At 37.1% G+C, this 13,304-nt stretch overlaps 1 protein-coding gene across 1 annotated transcript in view; it reads left to right on the top strand.

Annotated features, from left to right (window-relative positions):
• LOC114351858 (uncharacterized) overlaps positions 1-13,304 on the top strand; it is a 66,839-nt gene continuing 53,535 nt past the window's right edge. The window contains exons 1-2 of the mRNA XM_028303205.1: positions 1-93; positions 3,843-4,677. Of these exons, the coding sequence (XP_028159006.1) occupies positions 4,045-4,677 (633 nt within the window). The 5' untranslated portion in view covers positions 1-93; positions 3,843-4,044. The remainder of the gene's footprint in view (positions 94-3,842; positions 4,678-13,304) is intronic.

The raw sequence follows: 13,304 nt of genomic DNA, 5'->3' as shown, positions 1-13,304 counted from the left end.
CTTTGCTGTGCGCAGACGCAGCATGTGTGTAAAAGTTTAAAACGAGTTTTAGTGCAAAATAAAATGAAAATACGCAGTTAAACTTGAACGAAGGTCAGTTAATGATAATTGTAATAACCTTACATTAAATCTGTTGTTTTTACTTAATTTTATGTTGTTTACTTAATTTAACTGTTATTGGGTGACCTTTTATAGTAATTAAATAATAAGTAAATTGGGAGTTCAATTAGGTGATTAAGTTTTGACATGTGTCAGACAAAACAGAGAATAATGGTGTCAACCTTCATAGTGACTTGTCAAGGCTAAACTTTGATGAGGGAGTTGCAAAAGAATAGGATTGTAAAAACTTTAATAATCAAAAATGGGTGATTTTTTTATGTGTGTGAATCTCATTATTGAGTGGGTAAATCAATCAACACGGATTTTATAAATTAAAGAAAACAAGTATGTAAAATACTTATCATAATATTTAGACCTATTTTGGCGGCACATCATTCAACCAAACTTACAAACTCTTCAGCTTTATAATATTCGTTATAGATAAGTCTACGTACTTATTTCCTACCTATATTTTTAGATTTTTAAATCTATGCTACTTAATGCAAACTCATCCAATTAGCATCAATTAAAAATCACTAATTCTAAGCCCTTGCTTCGGTCATTCATTAGAACATCACTAGTCATCGATTAGAAGTCTTAGCAAATGTAGAGTCATACAAGGAAGTTGTATTTATGACTTATAGTGTGCTTAAAGTGCGTTCTAATTTAACCCGAATTAAGTAGGTATCTAGTTAAATACCAATAGTAAGATCTGAAAAAAATATCTGAAAACTGATGTCCCAGAACTCATAAAGTAACTAATTAAGATTGTGAGCATTCTCTACGAATTCCCGAATTATCCTGAATTGATTTGAGGATTCTCAAAGTTTTTCATGCAATTTAATAGAGGATGAATCTCAATTCAAAAACCGGCACAAAAAAAACTTGTCTCCAGGACTACAATACATTATTTCTTTTTCTCAACAAAACATATCGCAAAAGCCATTATTTTGTCCAAATTCTTATTTGTACAGACATAATGTCAATGGCGGGTTAAAATGTCAGCCACAACAGCATAATTATCTTGTTAATAAGCATTTTAAATTCAACGGTTATCGGCTGACCTCGTGACATCGCCGCAAGGACACGACACACTTCGGCGCCGGCGCAACTATAATGTGATTGTGTTCACACATGCAAAATGTCTTAAGTTTCTCTAGGCTGCATGCATCTCTCACTCTCTCACCAGATGGAATGTAAAGGTTGTAGAACGCGTTGCTAAAAACCTAGTAAGTCGAATTCAAATTTGCAAAATCCATTATCAAAACCTAGCAAGCTACAATGACCATTTTAAAACCTAGGACTTACTAGGTTTTAAAATGGTCAATGTGACTTACTAGAGGTAAAATGCTACTACAATTTAAATATTATTTCGAATTCTGTTGGCTAACACTCTATAATCTTATCTAAATCTGAGAACTATATTACATGAGTACTGATTTATTTTACATTTTGATTTTGGTTTTACGAGGTAACTTTTGTTAATAAATTAATTTTTAGTGTTAGTAAGGGGCATAAGACTTGCAATTTTAACAAAATATATTTATTTATTCCATAAAGTATACTCTAGTTACTAATCTTCAATATAAACATCAGAAGTTATCCAAATCTTTAAGCATCTTAGCAAGGCAAATGAAAATGCGTTTTTTCGCTCTCCTGTAAAATTTACTCCGCTGCACTCTTACTAGGTTCTTAAATGGTTCAGCTTGCTGGAAGCCTTTTCTGGCCTATTTTTTGGACTACGGGACTATTCCCTCCTCTCGTTCCCACCGCTGTAACTCCTGTGTAGCCAGGATCTACAGCTTGACCGCCATAAACACCCAACCAATGAAGGTCAAGTTTGTCCCGGGGGAAAATTAAACTGTCATTGGATCCGCAACGAAATTAATCAGAAGAACATAAGAGGAGTTCGAAATTATTTTTTGGACTAGGAATTCTGTTCCCCTTTCACTTCTGGGTCTGACTGCGTTCTGCCAGTAGTTATTTTTGACTATTGAAATAGGAATCAAACCGGAACTATCTGTCGATTAAAAGCTATTTACTGCTCTACTACGCTATCGGAGTATTATTGTGATGACTTAATTTATTAAAGTCTATTCATTCTCAAACTTGAGTCACTCGTCTAACTTGGGGTCGAACCCTTCTCTGCCCATTCGTTATATTTATGTCAAGGTAGGATGACGTGTGGTAGGTGAAACCGGGGGACCTCAAGAATTTAAAGTTTTGTCGTAATACAATTAATAGTATGGAGAGCACTTTTAGCCTACTTATTTATCGTTCGTTCAGCCAAATGACGTCCACAGTTAGACGAAGGCCTTCCCAAAGGATTTCTATAACTACTGGTCCTGCGATTACTTTAACTTTAACAAACGTCAAAAGTCTGCCAAACTCCCATACAAAAAACACCGGTGGTTAAAGCCACGGTTAAAATGACTCAGCCTTAGTTCTTTTTTCATCATCATCATCATTTCAGCCATAGGACGTCCACTGCTGAAGTTCTTATTTAACTAATTATAAACCGTTTTTAATTGAGTTTAAGCATAAACCATGTAAAATAACGATTCACGTAGCTAGAACATTCTGTTTATTTGTACTATAGCAAGCAGGTATTATCAATATTGGTTTTATGCAAATTCCACGTAGTTATATACAGTAAAATAAACAAATGACACTCAAAGTATACATACAGCCCATCAGATTATAAATTTTTATTGTAAAACCTCACTTATTACAAAGACATCTATATTTATAAAAGCAAAAGAGTTTGACTGACTGACTGACTGACTCACTCACTCATCACGAAATCTCAGAAACTACAAGCGCTAGGAGTCTCAAATTTTGCATGGGATTCGTTTTAGAACGTAGGTGCTCACTAAGAACGGGTTTTACGAAACTCCACCCCTAAGGGGGTAAAACGGGATCCACGCGTATTACCCCCGTATTACGCTAGTAAGAATATAAGTATTAGGCTGGGTTGCACCATATCTTACTTTAACTTTGACATAACAAAAATCTGTCAAACTCTATGGAGTTTTTCTATGGAGTTTGTCTATGGAGTTTTGTATGCAAAAAGCACCGGTTATCGTAATAGTTACGGTCAAAGTTAGGTGGTTAGGTGGTGCAACTCAGTATTAGTTTAGCTGGATGTGCAGTACTATTATGACATGTTGTATTGACTTTGAGTCAATAATTACTTAAGTAATTGTTAGACTGTGTTTGTGCATACTTTGCTGAAGGTTGTGTGTACGGATAACAGCACTAGTTCAATAGTGCATTATTTATCAAGTTGACATAATAATGAATTATATTGTTACCTGTTACTGCTTCTAGTAAGCGTTGTTTATTTATTTATTTAAAATCTTTATTGCACATACAAAAAAATGCGGTAGAAAAGGCGAACTTAATGCCGTGTGGCATTCTCTACCAGTTAACCTTTGAGCTAAACAGAGAATTTGAGTTCTTGTATTTTAAAGGATCAAATGCAGGTTATACTGGCAGTACTGGCACTATGTATCATGAGTAGAGTCTTTTTTTAAAAGGATGCCAACGATTTCAAAGTCACCCTGTATACTGTGAAAAAAAAAGTTGTAGGTACATAGTATCTAACAGATCAGTATCTAATGAACCAACTCGAGAATCGAACCAGCAGCATTATACGAGTACGCTCTGAAATAACATTACTCATCGGGATGCATCAGTGTGCTGTGTTATTTTGAAACTAAATCATATTTTGTTTGTTTCAGATACGCTACCATGCTACAGTTGTGTCAACAAAGAACCACGGATAACTCTTTGAAACGAAACTGCGATTGAATACCGAACGAAAAAAACTAAAAAAAACTAACAAAAATAACGTTAAAAAATAATGTTACCAGCGTTCAAATAACGGTATCTCGGGATAGAGAGCTACGTTCTGAAAATAGAACGCGCGAAAATAGAAAAAAAATGCCTCGCTCCGCAGTCTCGGGCGGTCAGGCGGGAAAACCGCACGCGTCCTGGTGGGCGACACCATGGACCACTATGGCCGACCTCGCCGAAGCGGTTGACGACTTTATATGCAGCTTCGATTATATGGACACAGCCATGGACAACCTCGTAATGCTCATTTTTATCTGGATGCTCTTCTCCATCGTACTCCTGGGTATCGCCAAGTGGGCATACACCAAGTACGGGCAGAGACTCGCCGTCCAGGAAGATGTGAAACCGCCAAAACCCGAGGAGCCGAAGAAATCTACCGCGAACGAAATCATAAACAGTGCTGACAGTGTTCTAGCGACCAGTGCGAAAGTTAAGAGCGCTTCTTTCAACTCCTACAAGCCACCGAAACCGTCTGGTTTCGTCCCAGCTACTCCACCGAACAAGCGAAGATTGGGGCGTATGTCCCCTGGGCCAGAGCAGTTAACTTTAAAAAAACACCAGAGCATCATCGTCCCCACCTGCACAGGGCCCGACCAGCCGAGCGTCCAATGGGTGAATGAACTGTTGACGTGGTTATATAATGATCTTGTTATTGTGAATGAACTAGTGCAGCAATGGATTGTATCCATGAACGAGTTCTCCAAAAAGTCCGTCGAGGAGGTAAGGATTTAAACTTTTTTTGTTAGCATAGTAATTGGCATTGAACCAGAGGTATTTTGAACAGGATCTACCAAGTTTTTAAATTCAGCCTCTTTCAGGGATACCTAAAAATCCAGACTTTTATTAATATCAAATAAAAATATACCTTTATTCATATTGTAGGCATACCAAAAAGTATTCAAACCTTCTTGCTCAAAACGCGTCGCCCAAAGCTGTAAGAAACTATTTTCAAAGTAAAACTCTTGCATGCCAGCATTTCCTGTCGAAAAACAAAAAAGTTTTAGCTGTCAGAACATGTGAACTGCAATTATGAACCTTATGGCGTAAACATTAAGGTGAGGACATTTAGCATTGGCGGATGTTTTGAAGCAAGGAGGTCGATTCGCAAATTATAGGTCACCGCAAATAAAAAATCATAATCGGAATGGGCGGGGAACGATAAATTTTTTCATGAAGAAAATGTTTTCCACATTTTTTTATTCCATGTTTCTGTAGAAATGGGGACAATAGGTTTTTGCTTCTTCACCTACCTAAATCTGTTTACATACCTACCTACATTAACTCGGTTATTTTAGGTATTTAAGAAGAGGTTTTCCTGTTAACCTTGAGGAATATTATTAACATTCCTCATTATTAATTATATTCCTATGAAATTGTGTTACATTATTGTTTTTTGTAGGAATTGATTCTTGCATCCGAATTTACGATGTTCTTTTAGAGTAGATATTTTGAAAACGACAATAGAGAGACACTTTCTGCTATTTCTGTAGCATTTAGCACTTTCGCGTTCCATTTCAACGATGTGTCTTCAAGACTCTATAATTCTAGAATAATGTTAAGTTAAACCATGGAAAGTTTAATGCATTTAATGTGTTTTTAATTCTACTGAAGTCCTGTGTAACATGCATTATTTATAACATTGAACACGCTATTGACATTGATTGCACGTGCGTAAATCAAGTCTCAATTGACTTCCCTCCAATGCTGTGCTCTTGACTTGTTTTAATTTAAAACTTTACATTTCAGACTCTCTGTTTTGCTTCTTTACTTAGCTATATCTATACTTTTACTACTAACTACTATAATAAAAACTTGACATTGGCAAATAAATGCGCAAGTCGAGCGAGTTAAAAAAAATACTTAAAATTATCCCTTGTCTTTTAAATAAAATCTCGGTCGCCTTCAATAAGGTTTTTTTTATATGTTTTACATAGCCTTTCCCGCCATTTTTTCAGTCATATAATTAAAATAGTTTTTACTGTATTCTTTGACGTGGCTTATCCATCCATTTTTTATTTATGTTATTTTTGCAATTTTATGAAGTGAATGATCGTTTTTTATAAGTATGATTATTTGTGTTGTTTAAGTCGGCTTTACTTATTTTAGACCTGCTTTCGTAATTTTCCACTTTTCTCATACAAATTGAAAGTAGCGTATTACGCTACAAATTAAACTTGCTGATAATGTTTATTGTTTTGGATGCGTGATGGACAGCTGCCATCGCGGATAGAAGCAGTGCATCTGCCAACGTCATGGAGGCCTTGCTGATTTCATAGCATAGAGAATTTTCCTAGCTACAAAATATTAATAATCTTAGCACACAAAGCTGCCGATTGACACCACTGGTGGACAAGGCCTCCCCCAAGGATTTCCACAAAGCTCACATAATAAACTTTTAATGTAGGGCCCATAATATTCAAATTTTAAGTATCTACATTATGGATGCAATAAAATGTTGAGTATTGAGTATAATGTATTAGCGACCCACTTCTGCTTCGCACAGGTTCCTCTTGCATTACTCTATATATTTAAAAAAAACCGCCTCAAAATCTGTTGGGTAGTTTTAAAGATCTAAGTATACATAGGGACAGACAGACAGGAAAGCAACTTTGTTTTTAAATGTGTAGTGATGTTCCTTTGTCCAGTGAAATATTACCAAATATTACCAATATTACTTAGTCTCCAAATATGGATTTTTTATTATATTCTGTACGTGATGTCTCAACTCTCAACTATGCATGTCAATAAAATTATAAAGACTACGAGCGTCTTGAAAGGCATAAAGAAAATCAATTTGCTTCGTCCTTGGTGGTTAAATCGATCTTGTAGCACATACTGAACGTTGTAAACAACAACTGAACATTGTTTCATATAAATTAGAGTCTAATTTCTTATTTTTCTAATGATTTTATTAAAGATTTACTAAACCTTTGTAACAATGGAGGGAAGTCGAACCTTAACTTCGAACTCCTCCTATGTTCTTCTGATTAATTTCGTTGCGGGTCCAATGACAGTACTTTCCCCCGGGACAAACTTGACCTTCACTGGTTGGGTTTTTATTGGCGGTCAAGCTGTAGATCCTGGCTACACAGGAGTGGCAGCGGTGGGAACGAGAGGTGGGAATAGTCCCGTGATGATTTTGATTTTATTATACAACATCACCACAGTAGATGTAAGTGCCTATTTCTTGTGATGCGGATTTAGGCACGCGTGCGGATTTGATCCGCACGCGTGTAAAATCACGCTGCTGGTTGCACGCAGGACAAAGATTTCGTATTTTCAATCCGCGTTCCGCGTGCGTGTAGCTCATGTGATAGGAAAAACATGTATAAAATACAGCCAAAGGCAGGCAAAGGAAAATATATTTTTTATTATTGTGGCAACATTTTTCATACAAATAAAACCGTTACAGTGATAAGTACACCAGTACCAGTAGTATCAATAGCAGGTAGGCATATTACTAAAATACTATATTTATCGAGGAAAAACAAACAAAACTCGAAATATTTACATTTGCTGCTTAACCGTACTGTAAGTATGTACCTAAATGCTCTACCGATGAGTAATGTTTAAAATGGAGTACGTACGAGGCGTGGATTTTAGAATTTTACTAGATTTATTATCACGTTAGCTTTTGCTCATAACTTTGGATTTATCGCACCTTGTTCCCCGATTAATCACATTTCTTCTCATTTTCATGAAAATTTTGTATAACTTTGATTCCATATTCCACCATTTCCACCCTTTCAAAATTATATTTTCGTGACCAGTTCCTTCTTCAAGGTCCAATCTCCTTTATTAACCGACTTCACCAAAATGAAGTTCTTGTTTCGTCGTAATCTTTTTCCTTGATTAAGACTTAAAGACGTCTGAATCGATTTGGAAAATTGACTTGTAGTTTGAAGCATACCTAATGTAATGTCCCAAGTTCTTCACTGTAAGATTTACATGGAACAAGTCTGTAGTTTTTTCAGCATCCTGAAAAGCTTGCCTGTTTGCATTGCAAGTTCATTGAAGGCATGTTTTAGGTACCAAACTCGTGTAATAACTCTTTTGCTAAATGCAAAATATGCGTTTCTTTTGAGTATTCTTTCTTTTCTTGTTTTGTGTAGTGCTTTATACTTATCTAGAGTATTTAAACATCGTTGGGGCTGCACGACGTTAAACTTTAAAGATGGGATGGTAGGCATTTAGGCCTTTCACTTCTTACCTCACTTTGGGCCCGCCCAGACATTGTCTGAGTCACGTCCATGGCAGACGGTGACGTCACTTTGTGGTGACATAACGTAGCGTGTTATGTATAAATACGCCACTTGCGCCAGTGAACTTGAAAATTGGGTGTAGTGACAGACAGGTGATGTGTGACATGCGAGCGAAAAATCAGTCCTCAGCCTTTCTATAAGATTTCAAATTTTTGCGTTCCATCATCATCATTTCAGCCACAAGACGTCCACTGCTGAACATAGGCCTCCCCCAAGCGTTCGCGTTCCATTTCAACTAAAATAGAGAGAAACACGGGTCTTAATGCGACATTTTTTATATGAGTTACATATTATGTACTAACGGCTTGAGGTTTCGGTTTCGGTTTCACGGTTTAGGTTATTTATTTATTTATTTTATTTAAAAGTTAGGTGGTGTAACTCAGCCTTAGTTTTCTATCATGTAGAGCCAGGGCTGGCCAACTTGATTAGACATAGATCTCTGTTTACTAACAAACCCCTGGGCGATCTATCACTTACATACTTCTTGAAATCTTAAATGAAACAGCATAGTTTAGTACACAATCATGTAGTATTTTTTGCCTTGCCACGATCGACTGGACTAATATTCGCGATCGGTTGGCCACCCCTCCATTCCAGAACCTTTCTGCCCCATCGGCCGTCAGTTCTGCGTACTATGTGCCCTGCCCATTGCCACTTCAGCTTGCTAATCCGTCGGGCTATGTCAGCGACTTTGGTTCGTTTACGGATCTCCTCATTTCTGATTCGATCTCGCAAAGAAACACCAAGCATAGCCCTCTCCATAGCACGCTGTGCAACTTTGAGCTTCTGTATAAGGCCTATAGTGAGAGGCCACGTTTCCGAGCCATAAGTTATCACTGGTAACACACATTGGTACACTCTAGTCTTCAGGCATTGAGGTAATTTGGACGAAAAGATGTTGCGTAGTTTCCCGAACGCTGCCCAGCCGAGTTGGATTCGACGATTGACCTCCTTCTCGAACCGAAAAACGGCCGCGTACCGGAAAACGCAGCGTGGGACGTCCACCTACAAGGTGGACCGACGACATCGTAAAAGTAGCAGGGAAGCGCTGGACGCAGGCCGCTACCAATCGATCAACATGGAAAACATTGGGGGAGGCCTATGTTCAGCAGTGGACGTCCTGTGGCTGAAATGATGATGATGATGATGATGGCCACCCCTGATGTAGAGACATCACAATCAAATCAGCATCATAATAAAAATCCACGTGTAGCTTTACAGTGAACAATTCCTTCTATTTAATGTTCCAATAGACCACATAGATGGGATATCAACGCGCAACGGTGGTGACGAATTGACCGAGCTACCTTGAAATGAAAACAATTCTGAAGTTTTGGCATCAAACCGGTACAACGGAATATTTGTTTCAGTATTTACAATTGTGCTTGGAACGCTTTGAAATAACTAAACTACTCATACCTAGTTGAGAAGTTAGATGAGAGAGAGAGAGATCAAGAACTATGGTAATTGATTCTGTAAATAGCAACTTTTAATTTTATGAATCTTATTATCACTACTTTAGTACCTAATTCAATGAGAATATAAATCCTATTGTCTAATGAATAATGGAATTTATCGCTAATCATTTAACCGAAGTCGAACCTTAACTTCGAACTCCTCCTATCTTCTTCTGATTAAATTCGTTGCGGGTCCAATGACAGTAACTTTCCCTCGAGACAAACTTGACCTTCACTGGTTGGGTTTTTATGGCGGTCAAGCTCAAGATCCTGGCTACACAGGAGTTGCAGCGGTGGGAAAGTGGGAATAGTCCCGTATTCTAAATCACCATAAACAATTTACAGCATCATTCAGAACTCCGACCAAAGACAATTTGGCTTTATTTTCAAGCACTAGCAAAGGAAGCCGCGCGGCATTCTAGTCTAAATTTAACCAGCCTCACCTTACCATCATGTTGGCTGATTGTCAGTTGTTCAACATGTTTATTTTTATGTTGATGGGTGAGCTCTGTGATGTCACGCGTGACGGAGCGTGACGTCATCGGAGGACCTTCTTCGGTGTAGCCAGATGGGTCTTTAAGATTTCCTCTACAACTCGACGAAATTATTACAAAAGCGCCCAATATTCTATCAGTTTTACAAATACTTCTTCTGTCTTTTTACCCGACTGCGCAAGAAAGAGGGTTAGGTTTTTATATAAAAATAACTCTACAATATAAGTACTTAATTCACGTTTCTAATGTGTATCGTTTTGGTAACAGATGGGTAAGTAGTTTGAAAAAGAATTTTCTTTTGGTAAATTAGAGATGGTCGTGATCAAACAAATGACTGATGACGAATGAATGAACAATTTTAAGAAGGAATCATTTGTATTATTTAGCCTTTTTTAGCCATCTCCTTCTTCAATTCATCATCATCATCATCATCATTTCAGCTATAAGACGTCCACTGCTGAACATATTGCTCCTTCAATGATTTCCATAATGTCCGCGTGGTGGCAGCCTGCATCCAGCGCCTTCCTGCTACCTTTATGAGGTCATCGGTCCCCTTCTTCAATTAGATTCAGTTAAATATCTTTCCAAGAATTTCTGTAGTTTCATATTCTCATATTCACCCATCAAAATTTATGTTCATATTTAACCCCCCTAAATCTTCCCACAGGTAGTGAAATCCCCCGAATTTTCAGGAAAAACCTCCCATCTAGCATACTGTTTTTCAACACGTTTTCCGTGTTTTATGCTCTATCCCTGTCGCTCATGAAGGCATGTCGGGACGTGTGAGAGAGACAGAGCTCTTCTTACAGAGGGAGCTATGTAATCGACCTTGTCAGATGAAGTCATAGTGCTGCTTTTGATTTTAAGACTGTATAATATACGAGGTCACGATCCGATGATTTGGTAATATTATTAATGAAGTTCGAAGCTATCTATACATACTTGTGAAATCGTGTTACCCGATTAATAGAACACATAGACAAAACTTTTGCTGTTGATTTTTTTTGCAATTAATGAAGCTTTTACATGTACCTAATGCATTCCATTGGAGCAATAATGTAGACCAGTGCTAAGAAGAATAGCGACATCAGTGGGTCTAGACAAAGTGCAAATTATAATCGCAAACCAGTCGAAAAGTGGTCGAAAAGCCCCTTTTTTGTATGGAGTTTTGACGGATTCGATTTTCGATTCGATCAAAAAGTGCGTTTTGTCTAGGGGGGCAGAGGGCTTAGTGAGTTTACGTCAAACGTCGTCACAGTGAGCCCGTAAAAAATGACATTAAATGTATGACGGATTGTACAGCGCCCCTAGCGGAAACTTTGAAGAACTAAAATTTTCATATTATTTTTTAACGCTCACTAGTGAGGACGTTTCATGTAAACTCACACTTAGGGTGGGTTGCACCATCTTATCATTACTTTGACAAACGTCAAAAATTGTCAAAATCCATACAAAAAACACCGGTTATCGTCATAGTTACGGTCAAAGTTAGGTAGTGCAACTCAGCCTAAGCCCTCAGTATCAGTAACCTAAGCTTTGTCAGCCTTTTAAAGATACTATTTGATCCAGGTCTATATGCATTATGCATGCACGACATGTTTCGGAATGTTTTTTCAAATTTTGGATACTATCTCTCAAGCAATAGAATTCTATTAAAATATTAATAACTTGAAACTTAACAGACGATAAAATTATTTTAACTTGAATTGACCTGACCATACCATACATGTATTGCATTGGAATTTCACAAATCATAACTACTTAATTGAATTAATGTTACGTGTGACTTCACATGCAGAGTGATATTTTTATTACTTTTATATTTTTCCGGGCTGCATAACATAATTGCTTGTCACATAATTTTTCTTCCATTTTAATTATTTTTTACGAGTAGCATAGAATTGTTCCTGTGTATTCTTTATTTTATTAATTCCTTTTTAATGAGTGTGATTTAATCTATACTAATATTATAAAGCTCAAGAGTTTGTTTGCTTGAACGCGATTATCTCAGGAACTACAGGTCCGATTAAAAAAAATATTTTTGTGTTGGATAGCCCATTTATCGAGGAAGGCTTTAGGCTATGTAACATCACTCTACAGCCAATAGGGGAGGAGCAGTAAAGAATTTTTTTGCAAAATCGGGAAATATTATTCAAACTATTTTCACGCGTGAGAAGTTCCACAGCTAGTCTTTATTGATAGTATTTATTTTATGCATTATGCGTCTCTCAAATCACCATAAGAAGAAGTCTCGAACCTTAATTTCGAACTCCTCCTATGTTCTTCTGATTAATTTCGTTGCGGGTCCAATGACAGTTTAACTTTCCCCCGGGACAAACTTGACCTTCATTGGTTGGGTTTTTATGGCGGTCAAGCTGTAGATCCTGGCTGCTACACAGGAGTTGCAGTGGTGGGAATAGTCCCGTAATCGCCATAAGATGTAAAAAGGAACAAAATAGAGTCCGAAATGTTTACAAGATATAATGACGTCATCATTCCCATCGCTATGCAGGCCGAATGTGGCCTGGATACCAGCTCGTACTGTCGGCATCAAAAGCTCTACTACTATAACTTAAACTGTTAGTTTGTAAAATTAGTTTATAAAAGTATTGCATATCTTTTACAAAACAAAAAAAAATGTGTTCTCTTATTAGGTACCTACCTACTATGAATTTTCATAACAATAGACTCACGGCTTCAAGATAGTGATAAATGATTATGATAATCAGTCAGTGATTACAAACAAACCCTTTACGAACATTTTACACTAGCGCTTTTGCCCGCGGCTTCACCCGCGTGAAATTTAATTGTCACATATCGTTATAAATTATAGCCTATACCTATGTTATTCTGGGTTATACATTACAATAATACTGTAAAGTTTCATCAAAATCCGTTAAGTAGTTTTTGCGCGAAAGAGTAACAAACATCCAGACATTCAGACATTCACACAAACTTTCGCATTTATAATATATATATATATATATATCCTATCCTACTAATAATATTAGTAGGATAGGAAGTAGGATAAATCGGCCAAACTCGTTTTTTCGCACGCATCGCAGCTTTTTATCCTGACTCTACCATACAATGCAATCATCTGTGCAAATTAGATTAAAGATGTTAGACTGGTG

This window comes from Ostrinia furnacalis, unplaced genomic scaffold (genome assembly GCF_004193835.3).
Source record: "Ostrinia furnacalis isolate ACB-3 unplaced genomic scaffold, ASM419383v2 OfSCF0093, whole genome shotgun sequence".
Classification (NCBI taxonomy): Eukaryota; Metazoa; Arthropoda; class Insecta; order Lepidoptera; family Crambidae; genus Ostrinia; species Ostrinia furnacalis.
This window is presented reverse-complemented; position numbering and strand designations above follow the sequence as displayed.